Genomic DNA, 24311 nt, shown 5'->3' with positions numbered 1-24311 from the left:
TGTTTGTGTGAGTTGTGTGTGCATAGGTTAATACAGGCAGAGTAAAATACTTTATTAATACACAGGCAATAGAAAAAGGGTGTGCCCACACTACGACAATTTGGTTGCTCAGGATGAATAGATTTGTGTGCGATGCATTGCTTTCCACAGCAGGTGTCACTAGGTAGCACACTGTTTCATGAGGCGTCAGGTAAATGAACCCTTTGGTGAAGCAATGGGCTGGAAAGCTAGCCTAGAAATCTAGACGCACCCTAGCGGCAGCAAATTTAATTTGCCCGCAAGTGTGAAAACAAACATCTTGATGTGGCTCTGGCTTGTCAGGCTACTGGAAAGCCTCAGTGGTTCAGGAAGCCTCATTTGGCCATCACTATTGACATCCTTATCGCGAATGCGCAGTCACAGCGTTGCGACATGGGTTGAAAGATCCGTGATTTTCACGCGGAACTTGTGTGCGTGTGTGTGTGTGTGTGTAAAACTTTGCCAAGATAATTAAAAAATGTAATTTTGTTCTTGAGAAAAATATGGGTTTTGTAAATAAAGTAAAATGTCAATTTATTTTTTGTCATGTCTAACTTGAAATGAATATGACTAATACAACTAAATAAAACTGATTATGTAGCAACAAGTAGGCTATATTTATTACACAGTATTAGGTGTATAACATCTATAAATAATTGTATAAATTGTTCATGTTAGAAAGAATAGCTATTTATACAATAATATCCTGGTATATAAGGTTTTAGCCGTTTTCATTGACATGGATCCAAAATTAAAGGAGTTTCTTATATATTTAAAATGTTTTATCAGAAAAGAAAGAGCATTTGCACAAAATTAAGGATTTTGGTTGTAGGAGGTTGTATTATTGATGTTTACATCTGAGAGTTTGGTTATATGCTAATTGTTATGCCACTGGGTAAGTGCATTATTGCTTATTCTTGTTAATAAGTTATAATTAATGTATAGGCTGAACCCAGTTATGACTTGTTATAAATGAGATTATCACTAAAACATTACACTTCAAATGTTGTTAAATTTGATAGCTTCACCTGTGAAAACCTAATAAAATAGCAAAAAAATATATTTACAAGGTTGTAAACAAAATCCTAATAGGTTAATATAACCCTTGTTTGTAAATTATATATTATTGTGTATTGGTAGTGACACATTTGCAGAGTGGAAAAAATATTCCAAAACATTCTCAAATTAAAATATGAGAATTAACTGCACAAGAAATGTGTACCTTTGATATTACACCATTTGCACACATTTGTGGAAAAAGATTTCTCTAAGATAATTCTGACTTTGAACCTGTTCTAGAATGGCCAATATATCGATAACTTTGATAACATTCCTCACAATGGCAGTAGTATTTAAAAGTGTACTTCTACTTTAGCTGATAAAGAGATAAAAGACATGAGTTTTTCAATAAAGATTACTTTAACATCCTTCACTCTGGTCATTTTAACCCAAAACTAATTTTTAAACATGTCTAAACGTTTGTCAGTCCAAGACCTCAGGACTTGTGTTTGACTTGAGCCAGAAATACACACACACAAAATGACTGGATTCAAGGAGTTTATGTGGTTCTAATAAAATAAAAAATAATGAAAAAAAAAAAAATTTAACAAATATTTCCCTCAGTTCAATTTGACCCCATTGGGAATGAATGGAACACTTCAGTACACAGAAAAAACATACAAATGCTCAATGTAATCTAAAAATGCTGTAACTTTACCAAAAATTGTATTATAAATGTCTACATGTGTATCTGAATGCATCCTTAAGGAAAACTGACTTTAGGACACAGCGTCACACATCCGCTTCATATAGAGCAATAAGAGTCATGAAATGTCATCTTATAATATTTCTCCACCAATGTAAGATATTTTGAGCTGATTTGAGCTGGTTATGCATGTACTTGAGTTTAATTTATGTTATTATTTAAATTTAAGCAGTTAAATTATACTTATTGATCAAATCTAGCAATTAAAAGGTAAATAAAATAAAAACAAATGCATTTAAAAATAGAAAAAAACAATTGTAATTTTAGGGCTTCGGGTCATTTTGACCCGCAAGGAAAGGATTTGTTACAGGATGCGAGGGGCGTATGAAAAGTATTTTTGCATTTAATAACTACTAATGTATGTAGACATTTCATTGAGAAAGAAACAAACTGCACAATCCATCAGTGTGGTCCAGGTTTAAAGGATAGGTCAATTTGACCCCCTTTGGAATGAATGGCATGCTAAAACTTAACCAAAAATGATATTGTATCTGAACGCATTCTGAAGGAGAGCTGACTTTAGGACCCAGCGGAAACGCTCATCCGCTCCATATAGAGCTATAAGAGTCATGAAATGTGTTAAATTATTATTTTCCAACCAATGAGAGATATCTTGATCTGATTTGACCTGGTTATGCATGTATTGGAGATTGGCATGTATATTATTTGAATTGAAGTAGTTAAATTATACTTATTGATCATGTATAGTAATTAAAAGGTAAATAAAATACCTTTTAGTATAACAGTAGAATGAGGTTGGGGTGCAGCAGCAAACATTAATAGGGAAAGAAAAGGGTTGACATTAGCATTAATATTCTAAACCAAAAATGCAGTTATTGCCTACATAAACTACCATGTTTTCTGTTTAACTTTTATTAGACTCCAGAAAGAAAAGGGCGTTTTTTCACTGAGCACATTCTCTGCAGTCTGAGCGCGATGCACTGCAGCTCACTCTCGCTCATGTCTGAGGTAAATCATTAACACCATCACCACGCTTACAGTACACCTGTTTTATTGAACTAAATACATTACAATCGGCTAAAACGAATGCACAGGTTACTTTCCTGAACAAGCGCGCTCCCGAGTCCGTGTTCTTCACACTGTCCACGTGAATCGCGGCCCAGTTCGGCGCGCACGCGCAAAATACCGGCAGTTCAACAGGAAATGCGGATCTCTTAAAGGGGCCGCACTATATTCCTACTCGTGTAATATGGACCTCCTCCAGATATGGTGTGGTTCTGATTCGCTCACTGGTACATATTAACAATTTTTCATACGAACTTTGCCCTGTTCTGAATTAAACTGCCAGTGTAAAAACTCCCTTTATATTCTTAAAATGAGAGAAATCACTAACAGTTACTTACTCATTATTTTTAAGTTTAGGCTTAAGAGAACAATTTCTTAGATAAACATATCTATGACCTTTGATATGTCTAGTCTTCATACTGTATTGATTATTATTGAATAAGTATGGTTTCACTAATAATAAATGTACATTTGCATAAAGCATGCATATTTGTCCATACCTATGTTGATTAGAGTATTAAAAACTTAATTTAAACTTAATTTAAGATACATTTACAATTGCTAAAAAGGTGCGATTTAAAATCGAGTTAACTCATGACAATCATGCAGTTAATCGCGATTCAATATTTTAATCGATTGACAGCCCTACAGTGCCCTCCACAATTATTGGCACCCCTGTTTAAGATGTGGTCGCAGACTTCTAAAAATTCTTCTTTTTTTTAAACAACATAGAACCAAAATGCAAAAGAAGAGAAAAATCCTACCGTTCGTTTAAGTACATTACTTAGGTGGTAAAAAAATCACAGATTTGAAAAAAATAAAAATAAAAATTGATATCGTATCGTATCGTGACGTATCGTATCGTAACCCTGGCATATCGAGGTGCATCGTATCGTGAGTTTTAGTGTATCGTCCCATCCCTAATAATAACTACTAATATATGTAGACATTTCGTCAAGTAAGAAACAAACTGCACAATCCATCAGTGTGGTCCAGGTTCAAATGTTTTATTCAACTTAAAGTCCCCATACTGCCAAATTCACAGCATTCTAACCCTACATTTAAAAACGGAAGACTACATCCACATACTCAGATCTTTACAGCTGTTCCCCGGCTCATCTGAAGGCCGTTTCCAATCTCCTTTGGTTCAGGGACAGCTGAAAGAGTTTTGCCATGAAAGATACAGGCAGTATGCAGCAATAAAACAAGATACACGTGTGGTTTCACTCGCACAGACAAGACAAACACGAAACGCTCCCAAAAGGCTGGCATCTACAACTAAAGATGTGACGGGCTCCTACAGCAGCCCTGGAGTGTATTCTTACATACGGGTCCCTTCTTTTAGGATTTGCTGGGAGAAAACCGTGGATCAGGAATGTTGCCAGCTAGTATTAGTGTTTTCTGTTTCTAGCCAATGGCTCTTCTCCCCAAACATTAGTAAAATATTCTGTCATGATCAACACTGAAATAAATAATGTACTGAAAATACATTTTAAAGCCATTTATGCTTCTGTGTGACCTATAGCAGTGTCATTCATACATACACATCTGTTGCACCGGCTGAAGAAGAAGTGAGCCACCATTAATGCATAAATCCACCGAGTGGGTGTACTTGGCCAGGGAATCTAAGAGAAACAAGGTTTGTGAGGATAGGTGTTCAAAAAAAAAATTAAGTCAGGACTATTGCAATCCTCCTATGCCTCGAACTCCAGACCCAAGCCCAGTTTGTGGCCGCCGGCATTAATGTTCTTCCCATCCAGAAGAGCAGAAAGGGTCAGCTTAATACCTGAGCCAAGAGATGGGAAGAGTTAGACAAGGAACATCCTTACTGAAGTAGAGGAACTGCATACACACTGGTGAACACACACAACAAGCCTAAGCTTTTTAAAAAAACCAGGGGTGTCCGATGCCTGCGGAGTTCAGCTCCAGCTCACATGCACATTACTCCACCAGCCATCACCCTGTAGGCTTCTCATAAAGAATGAATAGTGTGCAATAATAAACAGATTTTTCTTCTTACTTTTGTGCAGCACACAAACAGAGAAATACACACAAAATATGTCTGAATAATCTTGTAAATGCGGCAGAGCCCTCCATTTCAGACAGAGTCCGACAGCTCCAACTTATTTACACCCCTAGGGCCTGTTTTAAGCTTCTCCTTTTTTATATTTTAGACATTCATTAAATAAAAGAAGCTATGAGATGTGCTGCGCTGGTGGAATTGGTTTGTTGATTTAGATTGTGAAGCCGATTTCGCTTGCGAGCGCCGTTGCGAGCCTGCCTCAGTTTGTCAGAAATGCCTTTTTACTGTAGTGGTGATAGTAAACATTTAAACTAACATTGTGATATGCTTGAAGTGTATACAGTATAAATACACTCACCTAAAGGACTATTAGGAACACCATACTAATACTGTGTTTGACCTCTTTCGCCTTCAGAACTGCCTTAATTCTACGTGGCATTGATTCAACAAGCTGCTGAAAGCCTTCTTTAGAAATGTTGGCCCATATTGATAGGAGAGCATCTTGCAGTTGATGGAGATTTGTGGGATGCACATCCAGGGCACGAAGCTCCCGTTCCACCACATCCCAAAGATGCTCTATTGGGTTGAGATCTGGTGACTGTGGCGGCCATTTTAGTACAGTGAAATCATTGTCATGTTCGAGAAACCAATTTGAAATGATTTGAGCTTTGTGACATGGTGCATTATCCTGCTGGAAGTAGCCATCAGAGGATGGGGTCATGGTGGTCATAAAGGGATGGACATGGTCAGAAACAATGCTTAGGTAGGCCGTGGCATTTAAACAATGCCCAATTGGCACTAAGGGGCCTAAAGTGTGCCAAGAAAACATCCCCACACCATTACACCACCACCAGCAGCCTGCACAGTGGTAACAGGGCATGATGGACCCATGTTCTCATTCTGTTTCGCCAAATTCTGACTCTACCATCTGAATGTCTCAACAGAAATCAAGACTCATCAGACCAGGCAACATTTTTCCTGTCTTCACCTGTCCAATTTTGGTGAGGTTGTGCAAATTGTCGCCTCTTTTTCCTATTTGTAGTGGAGATGAGTGGTGCCCGGTGGGGTCTTCTGCTGTTGTAGCCCATCCGCCTCAAGGTTGTGCGTGTTGTGGCTTCACAAATGCTTTGCTGCATACCTCGGTTGTAACGAGTGGTTATTTCAGTCAAAGTTGCTCTTCTATCAGCTTGAGTCAGTCCGCCCATTCTCCTCTGACCTCGAGCATCAACAAGGCATTTTCTCCCACAGGACTGCTGCATACTGGATGTTTTTCCCTTTTCACACCATTTTTTGTAAACCCTAGAAATGGTTGTGTGTGAAAATCCCAGTAACTGAGCAGATTGTGAAATACTCAGACCGGCACCAACAACCATGCCACACTCAAAATTGCTTAAATCACCTTTCTTTCCCATTCTGACATTTATTTTGGAGTTCAGGAGATTGTCTTGACTAGGACAGAGAGGTGTAAGGTAAGACAACCTGCATGTTTTTTATTTTATTGGTTTAGATTGTTTAGCCGATTTTGCCCCTAAATGCATTGAAGGAACTGCCATGTGATTGGTTGATTAGATAATTGTATTAATGAGAAATTTAATGGCTGTTCCTAATAATCATATAGGTGTGTATGTGTGTATATATATATACACATATATTAGGGATGCACGATATTATCGGCACGACATCGGAATCGGCCGATAAACGCTTAAAATATAAAAATCGGCATCGGCCGATATTAAAACATTATGCCGATATGCCTTGCCGATATGATAACGTGTTGATGTGCCTGCAATAACTCATGTGTGCAAGGAGTGCTACAGCGATAAGACCATGTCAGCACTGCGGTCATTCTTTAAGTGAAAACAAGAAAATACATTGCATGTACAGTGATTTATATTGACTGTTTTTAAATGCTGCCTTGAATTTCTGAATGCACGTACAGAAGGACGTGACCGTCAGCAGCAGATTTGCCACGTTTTCACAACAAAACTAGCCCAAAACAAGCCCAATCGCGTCTCCCCAGTCCCACTCTCTAGCGCGTGCGGCAGCCTCCACAGCAGCAGAAGCTCCTCCAGGTCCTAGTGCCCGCCCCCCAGACCGCTATATATTTATACATGTAGTGGGGGCGCTGTTGTTACACTAATACAATGAAAAGTAGAATACACAAATAAATTGAAGTTACTTCTTGTTCTGAATAAACAAATCAGTAATGATGTCATAAATCACAAGCATGACACTTTAAATTAAATACTTTTATATACAGTGTATTAATCTGTAATAATTTTACGAAATGGATGATGAAAAATAATCCAAGGAGCTCTACAATAATTGTAGAATTAAAAGACAGCATCAATGGATGTCATGCCACCCCCACTTCATGTGCACAAACGTTAAATCCAAAAATACAATATTTAGGTTACAGCTGCATCTGGGGTGAAAAATTACTGACTTTATTATTGTTATTTTCAGAGCTTTTAATGTACTCTTATCATAAAAAGAACTTTATTAACATTTATTTATCTTCAACAAGAATCCTTTTAGTAAGGATACCTCAGAAATCTGAAACCAGAATGAAAAAAAATAGTTTTTGCTCAAAAAGGTGTTGTTTCCAAACAAAGGGAAAAAATAAACATATATCGGCATCGGCCAAAATGAGCTGAAAAATATCGGCATATCGGATATCGGCAAAAATCCAATATCGTACATCCCTAATATATATATATATATATATATATATATATATATATATATATATATATATATATATATATATATATATATATATATATATATATATATATTCCAAACATTTATCTAAATTAACTTAATAAAGAAAAGAACAAACTACTTTTAAATTAAAAACTACACTGAACTATTTTAATGGCTGCAGTGTTATAGGGAGGATTTTAAAAACACAGGCTCCTGTCAGACACGGGGCTAGATTTGAGGCTCGTGACGGGCTCTAACAGACAGTTATGTCTTCAGACATTTGAAAAGATGACAATGCGTGTAACAGTGTATTTGATCCGTGCAGCTCTTAAAGTGACAGATTTTCCTGTTTACTAGAGCTCGCTTAGACAACAGTACTTTAATACATAAGTAACTAACATGCAAAATAAATACTCTCTTTTGCGGTCTCTTTTTTTTTAATGTTAGGCATTAGTCAATCATCCCTGCTTGTTATTTGGGGAACAAATCAAGTGCTATGATTGGTGGAACTCTTTCTTTTACTATTGCTTGATCGGCGTACAGCATGTGCACCGAGGTCACATCAGGTTTTTGCGTAGTGTAGAGTGACAAATCGTACTAGCGGACTATGATGTCAAAATGCGTACAGGTTGGCAGGTCTGATGGCTGCACACTTTACAGTGAGACCTTGATTTAAGATAAAACTGAAAATAAAATGCAGAATACTGAAGTTATCAATGAACTTACATTTAGCATCTATAGCAATCTTAACACCACCTCTGAACTGTTAAACTCCCCCAAGAGAAAAAAATCCTGGATCCTCCAGTGCCAGACACACATGCCTAGATGTTTCTCTCACTCCTCAAGACCGTGACTGATCTGGTTCAGCGGGTTAGTTTAGGATTGGAGCTCAACTCTGCAGGATTGGACACGCCTGGTTTAAACCGTTGCATAGGCGTTTTAAACAGGTTTATTAAACTTCACACAGCACATCATTTACTTCTAGAGATATACTCACCAGGCTTCAAGGTTTGAGTATATCCTAGGCCCACAAGGCTAGAATTATTCACTTTGGCCTGTAAGAAAAAGTGAAAAAACAGTCACAGACAAATATATAATCTAGATTTCAGCCCTTTCAGAAACCATGGGCTCATCTTTCATGGTCACACAGGTTTGACCTGCACAAACATCAGGAAGAACAGGCTCTTCCAATCTAAACATATTCAACAGCACATCTCATCCAGGCTCGGCCTACAGGCTACAGTCAGCCGTTTACATGCACTACATTTAATCAATCAAATCCTTTTCATTCTGAAAGATCTAAATATGAACCCTAAATATTGCAAACCGATTCACGTATTCGTTTACATGTGCGTTACATGAACTGCAAAACAAAACGTATATCCATTATATTCTCACACAGCGCATTTGAGCTTTCAATGCAGGAATTGGTTGGATCGCTTACAAAGACAAGCCCTGTACACAAAGACTTTGATTCTATTAATGCACTTACAAGAGGAGAAGAAACCATCTAATATATTTTTTTATCATAGGACAACTAGTGCTGCTCAAATTGAATAATAGTAATCACGAATATTAAAATAAGAATAGCAAATATTACTATAACAATAATATTTTCATTATAAAAAAAGAGTATTTAAGAATAAATATAACAAAATAATAATAATAATAAATTATTATTATTATTATTATTATTATTATTATTATTATTATTATTATATTTTAAAGACTTATTTTACAAAAAATTGCAGGGTTACCTGTTAAAATGCAGGCAGCCTATGATTAAAAATATCTAAGGATTTATTATAAAATATTATTATTATTATTATTATTATTAAAATTTTATAATTTTTTGTCAGGAGGTATGCAAAATCAAGAACGAGTCTATGTCTTCAATATGAAATATGAGCCTCTTAAGCATCCACTGTGGGGGAAAACTCCTGGGGCCGGTTGCACCAGCCGGTTGTAAGTTACAACTTAGCCTAGTTTTGACGTAAATGGGCACTAAGTTACAACTTATGCACTACTAAATATTTCTGCATTGCACCATTAAACTTAGTTGAAGCGTAAATCTACGTATAAAGTAAATATTTACGGAAGCCTCCGATCAGGAGTAATGGTCGGAATAATAGCAGAGACTGAACTGCATAATAAGCTCTTGTTTTACATGACGGACTTCAATTATTTACACGTATTTGATAACTGACATTTACACATACTTATATTTGAAGAGAGAAAACATTATGTGAATAGATTATTTTGTTAGCGGCTCTTTGACATGAACTCGTGCAAAACGTTGTGTTGTGCATGTCATGATGTCAAATAAAATCAGTCATAATCAATAAATGTAACTTCTGTTGTTTTTTCAGTATTTATTTATTGACCTTAATGTCTTATTAATGTTGTTTCAAATACTGAATGCTTCTGAATGTTATTTACATATAAAAGCACAAGTTATTGATAATTAAGTATCATATTTAATGGAAACTTATTTTTACTGTATTGTTACCTGAGGCAAAATAAGTTAATAATAATGAAGGATAAACAAATTCAGAGCATTTCAACACAACTTCAGCTCTCGCATTTGAAGGCTGGTATTGGATCATTGAGGGTAAACATCATATGCGACTACGCATTACTTTACGGAGAGCTTACGACCTACTAGCTACGTTCTGCCTTAAGATCAAATGGTTAGAGTTAGTTACAAACTAGCTAGTAGTTACTAAGCCTCTAGTGTGGACCTTACGTTCAAATTTAGGAAAGAATTACCCTGTACCCTTGAGTAAAACATTTTGATTGTCATATACATTTATTTAGAGAAGTATTATTTTTCCTATTTTTTTTAACCCAAAAAAGATGGCGTGAGCACTAAACAGACTCATGTGTAATTCATACTGGAGGCTAGAGGGCGCCCTCGAGCAGAAACGCCACATACGCCTCAGAGAGAAGTCATAGAACGACGTTTCAGGAACTCCCCAAAGTGAAGCTAACGCTGTAGCTGAATAAAAAGAAGATTTCGCTTTGATTAAACATGAAGACAATAAACACACAATATATGGCGTATTTGAGTTCTTCAAGCCTTCTCGGGTATTTTCATAATACTAAAGTATAGTATAATGCAGTGCTGATCTACATAAACTTCATCACTGTATATAATACTATAAAATAATAATGCATTGTCTGCCTCATTCTGTGATGGGAAGTCACATCAGCTCACACACTTGACTGATGATATGGAGCGAGTTAAAATGTGTTGGTAAACGCTTCACTTTGAGGAGTGCTGCTCCAGCGCGTTTAACAGCTTCATTCAGTGCCTTTATTACGCCCATAGTGCCAACAAATGAATGCATTGACCATTGAAAGAAAACCTGGGTGGGATATAAAAACTGAAATGTGGCAATGCTGACTTGACTTATTTACTCAACACATACAGAGAAGGAAGCGTCGGCGTCGATCTGATACTTGGCAGCGATGCCAAAGCGGGTGTTGCTGTTGCCGGCGGTCCAGGACAGATTAACCGCCGTCTCCAGGTTTTCATTCACTTTCTGATAAATGGAGCCGCCGAATTCTGTTCCATCATTCCTGCGATTTGAAAACACATCAAGACTCATCTTTTGAATCATTCAAAACAGCACTAAATATATGTGTTAAACAGACTGCTCTAGAAAAGAAACACCACAACACAAAACAACAACCCCTTTCGGTGTCTGACGAAGTGCTCTTTAGACATCTTGGAGACGTAGGTGTGCTATCTGGGATATTTTTACTGTAAAGTGACTGCACTGATGAAGGTTGTCCATTGTTAGGCTCTGTTTACAGTAGGGTTGGGTATGAAACCCCCAATATGGCACCAGTACCTTTACATCTGGTATGTAATCAGACCGAAGGCAATGCTTTCTAAAACATTTAGCCAGAGAATATGGCCATATTTCTGCAAAATAATGCTGAACCTTGAAGATGGTTTGTAGAAGACCAAGAATAGAACTATAAAAAAAAATCCATTCTTTAATGTCATCCATTGTCGTTTTGTGGCTCTTCCTTTTTTTTTTTTTTTTAAGTATCGGTTCAGCACTAGTATAGTAAAAAACCCAAATGATACCCAACCCTAGTTCACAGCTGGTGTTAAGATGTGTTTTGGTGGATCAGATCACGAGTAGACGAGGGAGACACATTCCCGTTTCCAGCTGGTGTTTTAATCCGTCTCTTTTGTCCACTTTCAGCCTCTTCTGTCCTGATTTCTTCGAGGGGAGGGTCTATGTTTTTCAGATCTTTAGCTCTAATGGATGAAATAAGCTCATGTAATTGACCCATGAACACGAGCGGAGACGACGGAGAAACACACGGAGAGCATCAGCTTTAGTTTCTGCTCTGACAGACTCAAGACCAGCCGAACGCTGTGAGTGTGTGTTAGAAATCAGGAATGGAGAGAGAACATTGAGCTCGGGACGTTTCTCATCTTCAAACCAAACTTGGGTCTCCAGCCGAGAGTTTAAATCCCGTCTGGCTAGCGCTCGTCCCATAATGTTTAGCGTTAGGTCAGTAGAGGAGAGTAGGGCGTCTTTTAGAGGCTGTTCCAGTGCGTTTGACCACATGAGCGTTTACACTACGAAAGCAATCCGGACCAATGAGTTTCAGCTCACTCTGGAAGTGGACCAAAGTGGACAAGCTCAAAACTCTTTAGACCCAGATCAACCGAAACGCATCTTAACGGCAGGTGTAAACAGGGCTTTAGTGCACAAGTCTTCATCCCATGCAGCCCTAAACTCAGCGGTACAGAACTAGCTCTTATTTGAGCCTCAGTGATATAAAGCAGCAGTGACATGAGTGTGCTCCTTCCTGCTGCAAAGCCCTTGACAAATCCAATCGCCAGGGACTAAACGAATATATAAATAACCCCCCCGTCTAACCTTGAGACTGGAAAAACACCGCTCTACAGTATCAATCAATCACATTTATTTATATCTCGCTTTTACAATGCCGATTGTTTCAAAGCAGCTTCAGTGTTAAACAGGACAATATTGCAACAAAATTAGATTCGGCTGTACAGTCGCTCTGGAGAAAACAGTGATGTTATCAGCTTATTTTAATTTATCATAGAGTGACAATGTTGGCAGATCAGTATTATAGTTTATAAAATTAAATAAGACCTAATTAATTATTTTTATTTGTATATTTAGTTGAATAACTTAGATCATAGTTTTAGTGTCTCCAAGTGAGCAAGCCAAGCCAAAGACGACAGTGAGGAACCCAAACTCCATCAGGGCATGATGGAGAAAAATAAACCTTGGGAGAAACCACTCAGCATCTCACTGGTGCAGAGACTGCGTTTAATACGTACACATTAGTGTGGAGCTGAAACTCGTCGGTCTTGTAGCCGACAGCGAAGTTGCTCTGGGAGATCCGGTTCCTGCCAGCCTCAAAGGTCATCTGGTACCCGGCCAGCCAGCCCTCGAAGCCCACGACCACGGCTCCATGCACCGCGGTGCCGTTGATATCGTAGTCCACGTCACAGCCCAGATTGATGTGCTCGTGCTGGAAGCCGCTCTTGATCTTCCCGCTCTTCTTCCTAGGGGAAGCCAGCGCAGCGTTAGAGGACATGCATTCAGAAACGTATTGCTGTTGTGTTTGTGTGACTCATGAGGAAAAAAAACAACGACTCTTAACCCTCTGGTGTTGTTTGGTAATTTTGGGGGGAAACTTTACATTGCTTGTTTTTTTTTTTACTTCATCAGAATTGCACAAAACTTGGTAAAGGATTTGGCAGTTGAGAAAAAAAATGGTCCTGAAAAATGTTTGAAAATGAAGAAATTAAGACAGCTAAAAAAATAATATGTATTGAAATTTTACATCTGTAATGGAAAAAACATTATTCCAACCCATTATTTTTCTATTTTAAAGTGAAGTAATATTTGTATTTAGCCATTTATATATATATTTATTTAGTAATAATAATTATTACTATTATTATTATTATCATCATCTTCGTTAATATTTTTTTTAAGTATTACTATTATTATCATCATCGTTACTATTATTATGTTCTAATGGTTATATTTGTTTTTAACCATTTTTATATGTTTATTTAGTAATAATAATTATTACTATCATTATTATTACTACTACTATTATTATCGTCATCATCATTGTTACTAGTATTATAGTCATATTGATATAAATCACAACTTTGGCGAAAAACGTGCAGAAAAACGTGCCTTAAAAAAAAAAAATAAATAAAAAAAAAAATCAATCAATATATCTTTATCAAAATAAATATCTATATCATTAAATAAATGCAGAGAGCAGAAGAGACTTCTTTCAAAAACATTAAAAATAGTAATGTTTCCAAACTTTTGACCGGTAATGTATATACACACGTTGACAACACAGTGAAAACTACAACGCTTTTTCCACTTTTGCTAAAAAGCGTAGCAGTTTTGGCAATACACATTTTGCACCCGACAGCGATGATTTATCCCGTCTATCCTGGAGGTGCCCAATGTCCAGCACAGACGTGGTGAACGAGACACTTACCCAGTGTTTGGAGAAAAGGAGGAATCAAATGTCAACTTCAGCCCTTTTTATATTCTAATAGTAATATTTGTTTTCAGCCATTTTTTATGTTTATTTAGTAATAATAATTATAACTATTACTACTATTATTATAATCATCATCATCGTTACTAGTATTATATAGTCATATTGATATAAATCAAAATTTTGGCCAAATTGTGCAGAAAAATGTGTCTTAAAAAAAAAATGTCGAGCACAGATGTGGTGAGCGATACACTTACCCAGTGTTTGGAGAAAAGGAGGAATCAAATGTCAACTTCAGCCCTTTGGCCAACTGAGGGAAATAAAGCAGCATTCGTGTTAAAGGTCAAGCCTGTAACTCACATCACATCAAGTGTGTTTCACTTGCACTGGGTCCGTTCTCCAAGTCTCTCTCTCACCTGGTCTTCCAGAGTGATCTCCGTGCCCAGAGTGTTGTCTGTGTTCCACTTCTCGGTGAACGTCAGGCCGTGTTCGGCCCACTTGTACTTGGTCTCCAGCGTTCCTGCTACCTTACTGGTCTCTGTGTTAGCCGAGCCCGAGCTTTTGAATTCCTAGAGTAGGTATGATAAACACCAATCAGTGAGAACAAGTATGAAAAAAGGTGTGTAATCATAGCCTGACGTGGTCATCCTCAATTCTAGTCAGAATATGAGTCTGATACTGCTTTATTGTAGCCTGGATGCCAGCCGAACTTAGCCCCGCACACAACATTTTTAGGTCGGGCGGTTCGGTCTGGACTCGATCCATAGAGGAGTAATTATCTCCTAACAGAAACTGTTCGGACCAATGAAATCATCAGGGCGGGCTTTAGACGATGACGGACAGATGATCAACAGTAACGTAATCATCACGTCATCAAAGGCGCTTGGGTTAAATTTGTTCGAATCTTAAACGGAGAGCTTGTTTGTATCTGCATCACCTTCACTATTTCTCTCAGAAATGATGATCATGTTGGGTAAGTACTCTGTGTATCAATAAATTATTTTATTTTTTTACAACACCAGCAAAGATTGTGTATTCCAGCGCGTGTGCAGACAGGGTTGCCAAGTTTTTACAACAAAACCCGCCAACTACTAGCCCTAAACAATAGCTTCTCGGGGGGGTTTAGGGGTAAAATGTGTTATTTCGGCAAGGTTGCTGCTAAAATTCGCACTCATGGGTCTATCTATCTCATAATAGTCGCTTAAACCTGCAGACATAGAAAACAACCCACGGAAAAAAAAACGCGGACTTGGCAACACAGTGCAGTTGAGCTCTGTTGACATTTGACAACTAGCAACAACTAGTTATGTGTCGCTCTGCTGCTCTGATTGGTTGTCGGTCTATCCAATCGAGGTCTTTCCAGGTTTGGTTGAAACGCCCCATAATCACAGCCCAATGGAGCATCAGACTCATATTCTGACCAGAATTGTGTATGACCACGTCAGGCTAGCTGTATTGGGCTGTAATTATGGGACAGACGAACAACCAATCAGAGCAGCGGAGCGACGCATAACGTTAGTTGTCAAATGTCAACAGAACATGGTGAAGCGATAAGTGAAGCGATCTCTATTATGTGATATATAGACCCAGGAATAAGAATTTTAGCAGCCAACCTTGCCAAAATAAACATTTTACCCCTCAAATGCCAATTTTCAGAAAATAAACATCATTTATTTCACATTCATTTTTGGGTGAACTATACCTTTAATGTTCAAATTCCAATGTTGTGCATTACTGAGTGAGTTTTACCAATACAACCAAGCTGTGGAATTTCAACAAGTCTGTTTTTAAATGTTAAAAGTAATTTAAATGAATACAAATTATATGTTTCAACCACATGGTGGAATTGGCAGGCGTTCCCTTGGGCATCAAGCACCATGGTGTCAGTGTTCTCGAGTATAAATATGCAGCTATTTTGAGTAAATGTGTCGATATACAATGGTTACAATACACACTGATTGCAGTGTTTATATCTTTGTAAGACTGGCGAAACTATGGAAGTAAGGCAAAGAAAATTAACTTCACCACACTCTGAGAGTAGTGGTCGGGAGCATTTCCGTTGTGTTGTGGCTTGATTTTGTTGTTGTGCACTACTGGGCCACCGTAGTTTAAAGACTAAATAACACCATAAAGACATTCTAAATATAGAAACAATCTCTTCACCATGTAGTGAGGTGCCATGTGTGGTTTTACCTATGCTGATCTAAGAGTGCTTGCTAATTTAAATAATTGAGTTCTAACTCAGTAAAAATATTTAAATTTCACCCTATAAAAAAAACAAGATAAGTTTTACAGATATTGTTTGTGTATTAAATTGACATCTGTGTCCTATCTCAAACTACTCTACTGTCAGCTCAATGTTTTGTCAAATCATTTTGTCATGTTTCCAAAACACAAAACCTGTTTTGTGTTGAATCTGGCCCCTTTTAACGCCTGCGTTTGGACACTCCTGCTATAGAAGAACAATGGCACATTTGATAAGTTTTGCACATTACTGTTGTTAATAAAAGTTATTTTTATCTGCATCTTAACTTAAGCTCAATGCTTTACTTTCAAATGTGCATTTCCAAAAAAACACAAAAATGCACTTAATATTATTAGTAAATGCACTTAATTCAAAATTTCATAGGAACCTAATGGCAAATGTTAGTCTGGAGCTCTGATATTCCATATGCACTTTATTAACTATAAACCTGTCATGAAAACAGAGTGTTTTAATGTTTATACTTCAACAACCAACTGAAGGAGAAACGACTATATCAGTAAATATATAAAGTGCTATAAGTGCAATTCAAATGTCTGTAAACAACTCGGCTTTATTTGAGTGTTGATAATTATATCCAAATAAAGCACTTAAACATAAACCGTTGTTAATTTATAGTAAAGTGCTGCCAGGGTTTACAGCTTCAGCTGAGAGACTGCCTCTCTTAAACGGACGTATACACGTATCAAATCAAATTAAAATCTGGACTGAATCAAGAGCTTGTGAACCGGAATGACATTGATTCGTGAAATCAGCGCCAACATCCAGCCCTAAACTAAAGAGATCATCTGTCACACCAAATGCCATGTCAGTTTTAACACAGGTTTGAGTGTACCAGACATTAGCAGCTCATACTAACAGCAGTAAACAGTCAGGAAGTCAAGAGCTCTTTACATTAACCTCAGTGCACATTCTCGACTCCCCATGGCCAAAACATGAAACATTCTGGCCTTTTAAAACTGCACATCGTTTGAACTGATGTCCAATGGTATGATTCTGTGAGTGAAATGGACATTTGAACAGAAATCATGTCAATATTTACATCAATATTACATCAGGCTCTGCGGTATAACAGCCCTGTTTTTTATGTCTATGACTTGAAATCCTCTTACCAATCCATTCTCTGACCTCGTTTTCAAGTCCAACTTGATAAGACCAAAACCTGTGAATGACAAAGACGAACATCACTAACACAAAACCACATGAAGAGCGATCGATGTGTGATCTGACTGCATGAAAATGACCAGTGGCCATAAATTACAGCGTTGCAGCTATGATGTTGTAGAGTAACACATCCCTGAACATCCTCTGCGGCTGGTGCATCTCAATATCTCCGGGAATTACACATTCACTTTAATTATCTGTCAAGTTTCCACCAACTGTGTGAAATGGACTGTGTATGGTGTGTGTGTGTGTGTGTGTGTGTGTGTGTGTGTGTGTACCGATTAGGCATTACATTATAACCGCCTTCCTAATATTGTGTTGGTCCCCTTTATGCTGACCCGTCTCTGATGGACTCCTCTAGACCTCTGAAGGTGTGCTGTGGTATCTGGCACCAAGATGTTAGCAGCAGATCCTTTAAGTCCTGTGAGTTGTGAGGTTGGGCCTTCATGGATCAGACTTGTTTGTTCAGCTCATCCCACAGATGCTCAATTGGATTGAGATCTGGGAAATCTGGAGGCCGAGTCGACGCCTCAAACTGGTTGTTGTGCTCCTCAAACCATTCCTGAAGCATTTGTGCTTTGTGTCAGGAGCATTATCCTGCTGGAAGAGCCACAGCCACCAGAATACCGTTTCCATGAAAGGCTGAACATGGTCTCAGCAATGCTTAGGTAGGTGGAGCGTGTCAAAGTAACATCCACATGGATGGAGGACCCAAGGTTTCCCAGCAGAACATCGCCCAAAGCATCACACTGCCTCCGCCGGCTCGCCTTCTTCCCATAGTGCATCCTGGGGCCATGTGTTCCCCAGGTAAGCCACACACACACACCCGGCCATCCACGTGATGTAAAAGAACGCGTGATTCCTCAGACCAGGCCACCTTCTTCCATTGCTCCGTGGTCCAGTACTGATGCTCACGTGCCACTGTTGGTGCTTTCGGCGGGGTCAGGGGTCAGAGGGCACCCTGACTGGTCAGCGGCTATGCCGCCCCATACGCAACAAACTGAGATGCTCTTTGTATTGAAAAGGTTTATCCCACCCCTCTGATTACAATTTCATTCAGTTTGGGCATTTTTATCCAATTGAGCTGTTTATAAGGAGCATTTTCATTCGGATTGAAAACGATTGCAGTGCTCCATGAAAATGCACCAATTATTTGGGTAGCACATAGGCTTGGGCGGTAATACGGTAAAATGGTATACCGCGGGATCTAAAAATAGCAACGGTATCAGTTTCAATACCGTCAAACCGTCAAAAAAAAAAACCAGATCAACTTATATATTGCTGATCAACAATTAATTATTAAATATTTAATAAGTTGAACTAATTAAACTATTTACATATTAAATACTATTTATTTATTAAATGCCTAAATATGTGTATGCGTTGTTGTGACAGCGTGGATGAGAGAGAGAGAGAGAGAGAGAGAGAGAGAGAGAGAGAGAGAGAGAGAGAGAGAGAGAGAGAGAGAGAGAGAGAGAGAGAGAGAGAGAGAGAGAGAGAGAGAGAGAGAGAGAGAGAGAGAGAGAGAGAGAGAGAGAGAGAGAGAGAGAGAGAGAGAGAGAGAGAGAGAGAGAGAGAGAGAGAGAGAGAGAGGGGAAAAGACGGCGAGTCGGGCACTGAGTTATTCGGTCTCGAAAAAGAACACAACTTCTGCAGTTTGGAAGTATTTTGGGTTTTGACGGTAAATACAGACGAGGCAATTTGCAAATTGTGCAACAAAAAGATGACCGCGAGAGATGGAAATACCTTGAACCTAAGGGCGCATATCCGAAACTGCTGCGTGGATGAAAAACCGAGCGCACCCTCGGACTATGCTGTAATATTGCCGAAGCCTTTTGTCACACAGCTGGCAATGTAAGCAATAAGCATGAACTCCACAAAAATCAAGTGGACATGGGACTCACAAAAAAAAAAAGTCAATTGTCTGACAATTGTCTCATAACAGTAAGCATAAAACGTGCAGAGAGTTTCTCAGGGGCAGGGGCTCAAATGTAAAAAATAAAATAAAAATATAGGCCTATATATATATATATATAAGCCAAGCCAACAGTTTGTTGACGCTGTCTGAGCCTTACATCATAATGTTTTAATTATTCACGGTAATACCGTATACCGAGGTAAAATAGGGAGGAGGTTTGACGGTATCAAAATTTGGATACCGCCCAAGCCTAGTAGCACACACATTTTGAATGCCTTCAGCAGAATTCAGATGAGCCCTTTTAATCTAAATTAATTCCAAGATAAATCTAGATAAAAAAAAACAATAATCCATGCCCACCTCTATATTATATATAAGCATGTACAGCACTTAGTTGAAAAAAATGTGAGTTCTAAAATATTTAGCCAGAGAATATGGTCATATTTCTCTGAAACTTGAAGATGGTTTGTAGCAGACCAAGAATACAGACGACTGCTGTTATTAGTGCTGTAACTGTTATTTAGTGTTAAATTAGGCCTGTTGTAGTTGGGTTAGGTTTTACAGTGGATTTAAAGGGGGGGGGGGGGGTGAAACACTCAGTTTCAGTCAATCTCATGTCCATCTTGAGCACCTATAGAGTAGTATTGCATCCTTCATATCTCCGAAAAGTCTTTAGTTTTATTATATTTATAAAAGAAATATAGGCTGTACCGAGTCTTTCCGAAAAAACGAGCGGCTGGAGGCGTATCGAGTGGGCGGAGCTAAAGAATGATGATCGCTAACAAAGCGGTGACGTCCTCAAGCGTGGAGAAGCCCATCTATCTCAGCTAATACAGATAATGATCCAGAATCATTCGGAGGCTGAAATAAATTGAACAGGAGAAACGGCAACAGCAGGACGTCCGTCTCTGTGGTATGGACTGTATTTAGTGGCCTGTCAACATTTGTGTGTTTATGAGGACATGATTCGGTTTATGGACTATTGTATGCGACTAAACCTTAGCAGTAGCAAGCAAAACGGTTTTGCACGTCAGATAGTGTAACGTTATACAGAGAACAACAATGAAGTCTGTTAGCGCATTTGAATGACGAAGCTCGCGATCGTGTCGTTTACTGATGTTTACTCACACGACGATAGCCGACAGCAGAGACATTTGAAGCAGTTTTACTCACCGGCTGCTTCCAAAGCAGGACCGAACCTTTATCGCTGGGACTGCTCCGTCAAAAACACACTTCTTTGGTATGATTTGGTGAAGTCCTGTGACAGCAGTGACCGTGGAGATCCACTTTGCGACGCGACTGAAGCGATGTTGTGAAGCTTCCCGTCATTTCTGCGTTCAAATCGGTTCAAATGCAGCGCTGCCTTCCCAGAATGCTGTGCTGAAGCGTTGAAGTCGCTCGACGTCACCCATAGGAGTGTAAGTGGAGCGCGGGGCCACAGAAGTGTTCACGGACGACTGGATCTGCAGCTGAATGTGTGTTTATGAGGTGCATTTCCTCTCTCGCTCTAGTCACGCGCGCGCTACCGGGAGAAGAGCCCGTACGGCCCATACAAGGACCTTCCGCTCTATTAACGTCAAGCCGACCCATACTCGAAAAAAACTCTCCGAAACTTGTGAGAAACCGGAAGGAGTATTTTTGACACAGAAATACTCCATCAAACGTCCAACATTAGTTTTTGAAACTTTGTCTATGTTTAGGATGGGAATCCAAGTCTTTAACAGTGTAAAAAGCTCAGTATGCATGAAACATGCATAAATTGTTAAATTTAAAAGCTATTCTTTATTGTCATCCATTGTTGTTTTGTGGCTCTTTTTTATTAAAAGTATCGGTTCAGACAGTACCAGTTTAAAAGTATCGGTTTGGCACCAGTATCGTAAAAAAAAAAAAACGATACTCAACCCTACCCACATGTGGAAAACTTATTTTAAATTTAAACATTTTCTTATTTCACTTCAAATTAGAAAATAAACTATCAAAAAGTACACGGGCCATTATTGCAGTGAGCATGGTTTCTATCATGTTATAAGTTTGGCAGCAGTTCTTCTGATCCTATCTGATGAGTGTGTAGCTTCTCATCTCTTAAACACTCCTGTAGGAAGACACGTCATGGCCGTATTCCAGGAAGACAATGTCAAGATTCATCAGCTCAGACTGTGAGAGAGCATGAAGGATCATCTTCACATCCAGACCAGAGTCCAGACCTTAAATTCACTGACAGTCTTTAGGATGTGCTCGAGGAGACTTTACACAGTGCTGGACACGTGCATTATCAACACGATGAAAAAAATGACGCACCTCTCAATGGAAATAAAATCCCAACATATATTTCCATCAAGAGGATACAATGCTATTAATGATTACTTCAGAAGTTAAATTATACCTAGAATTTATTTCATGTTTCTTTATTCCCTTAAATCCATTTGAATCCTTCTTTCACTTAATTCCTTGTAATAAAATGACTAAAAGACCAATAAATGAAACAAAAAATGTTTGGTGCCTGCTAATGTTCATGAAATGGTTACGGCCTTGGCAGTAATATTAAAAACAGATGAACTCATACCGTATCCTTTGGTGAAGATGTCCCTGGCGGACTTGCCCAGGTCCACATAAGTCGGAGGAGCGGCCATTGTCTGCAATGCAGAGAGAGCGTCAGGTGAGCAGGACAGAAGTCAGAGGTCACGTCAAGGTCACACAGGGAGCGGATCATGAACAGATGCAAGAGGTGCTCACTGCACAGCCAAATGACCTACAGCTCTGGGTGAGGTCTGATGGTCCTGCCCCACCTCTGTGGACATAATGGGCGGAGCTTGACCTAATTAAGATTAGGTTGTGGGTGTGGCTGGAGCAGATAGGTGGGGCTGGACGTCAAGCCTCACCCATTGGCTCTGCAGTAAGCAGCCTCTCAAAAGATTCAATTCAACCCCAGTAAGATAATTTACACAGCAAAACCAGCCAATATGGTATACTTCCCATGAATACTTCCATCACACACACTTTACAATGAGGCCTATTCCATAACACACACACTATACGTGATCCATGCGATTGTTCCTCTTAAAGCCGGAGAGCACCGAGCACACAAAGCATGCAAATGCTATTCTACGCATGAATCAACACGAGCTCCACAGATCCATGCATCAGACTCTGTGGCGCAGGGCCACTATCAGAGCAGATAAAGGACAAACGAACACATTATCCCTCCTTTCACACAGCACTGCAACACTTCAGTATTTCGTTTGGTTTGTCAAACCGATGTGCTTACGCAGTGAGACAATGACATGAGTCAAACGTGTGCGTATGCATTTAAATAAAACCATTAACATGCAATAAAACCAACAGGATGCATGCATTTAAACAGCACATGAACATTTGATAGCGATGGCGTGCCCTCGATGCTCATGCACAAACACCGCGAGCGCATTAAAAGCATTAGTTGTAGCGTTTCAGGCCCTGCGCGCGACATTGATGCGCTGCGTCCCAATCACACGAGCCACTAAAACACTACAGGCGACCAGATTCACAACCGATTGAACATCTAGCGCAGGACAAATGTCTGAGATTTGAACATACCTGTGTAAGGTCGCGAGGAGGACAGGACTCAGCCGAGAGGATGAGAGACGTGCGGAGAGCCACGAGTCACGACAGACTTACGCAAGAGCGCGTACGCACACGGCGCAACGCCTGCGCCATGATCGTGAGCATCATCAGCAGATTCCACTGCATCCACACCATCACATCCGGATGACAGACGCTACAGACATCCCATAATGTCTAAGCCTCAAACAGGACACACATCCCTTGATTACTCACAGGGGAAAGACAATCTGAAAACTGTGCTCACTTTGGCCTTCCAGAAACAGATGAGCGTGTGTTTGTGCATTGCACAGACAGAATATGACAGAGAAATATTTTAGTTTACAGAATCATTAAAGGGAAAGTTCACCCAAAAATTAAAATTCAAAACTATGTGATTTTCTTCTTTCAGATAAATACAATTGAAGTTATATTTAAAAGAGCTTTAAAGCTTTATAATGACAGTGAATGGTGTTTGAAGCCCAAAAATTGCATCACTCCATTATAAAAGTGCTCTACACGGCTCAAACCAATCTCTAATCAAACATCTGCAGGCTACCAACTAGGACATCACCATGGCATATGAGGAGACAGGAAATGTACGGCAAATATCCCACTAGCCTAGATTTATGTATGGAATCTCTTGTGTTGGAGGCTGTTAACAGATGGAAATCCTGTTTGTGAAAGGCATTTTAATTAGGATAATGTTTTACAGTTTACAGATGTTACAAACTATTTACATGCTATTTTCTATTGTCTGTGTGTGTGTGTGTGTGTGTGTGTGTGTGTGTGTGTGTGTGTGTGTGTGTGTGTGTGTGTGTGTGTGTGTGTGTGTGTGTGTGTGTGTGTGTGTGTGTGTGTGTCAGGGAGGAAGATGAAATGAAAAAATGAAAATGATTTCATGAATTACTCACCCTCATGTCGTTGGACACCCGTAAGATCTTCGCTCATCTTCAGAACACAAATGGAGATATTTTTGTTGAAAAAAATAAAAAAAGACATCGGTAAAAAGTCCAACTGCAGTGGCTGTACAATCATTTCACAATGCGACGAAAATAGTTTTTGTGCGCAAAAAAAAATCTTAATAACGACTTTATCCACCAAGTTATTAACGTGAACTCGACGCATGCATGAGAATATGACGCAGCTCCGCCATTCAGGACCCAGAAGAGGAGGAGCCGCTATCACCTGAGCTCTCGTCAGAGACCTACACAGAAGACAATAACTTGGTGGATAAAGTCATTATTTTGAAAAATAATTTGCACACAATAACTATCCTCGTCGCATTGTAAAATGATTGTACAGCCCCTGTAGTGAG

General features: G+C 39.0%; 1 protein-coding gene across 1 annotated transcript; it reads right to left on the bottom strand.

Moving 5' to 3' along the window:
* Positions 1–3795: 3795 nt before the first annotated feature.
* vdac1 (voltage-dependent anion channel 1) lies at positions 3796–23142 on the bottom strand. Its single transcript, XM_067423200.1, has 9 exons — positions 22991–23142; positions 21981–22050; positions 17448–17497; positions 14489–14641; positions 14330–14382; positions 12877–13104; positions 10970–11120; positions 8536–8593; positions 3796–4595 (listed from the first exon to the last, which is right to left on the bottom strand). The coding sequence occupies exons 2-9, from the start codon at positions 22045–22047 to the stop codon at positions 4504–4506; spliced, it is 852 nt and encodes a 283-aa protein (XP_067279301.1). The 5' UTR covers positions 22048–22050; positions 22991–23142; the 3' UTR covers positions 3796–4503.
* Between the last annotated feature and the right edge of the window lie 1169 nt (positions 23143–24311).

This window comes from Pseudorasbora parva, chromosome 18 (genome assembly GCF_024679245.1).
Source record: "Pseudorasbora parva isolate DD20220531a chromosome 18, ASM2467924v1, whole genome shotgun sequence".
Lineage (NCBI taxonomy): Eukaryota > Metazoa > Chordata > Actinopteri > Cypriniformes > Gobionidae > Pseudorasbora > Pseudorasbora parva.
Note: the sequence above shows the minus strand (reverse complement) of the source record. Positions and strands in the feature narration are given on the sequence as shown.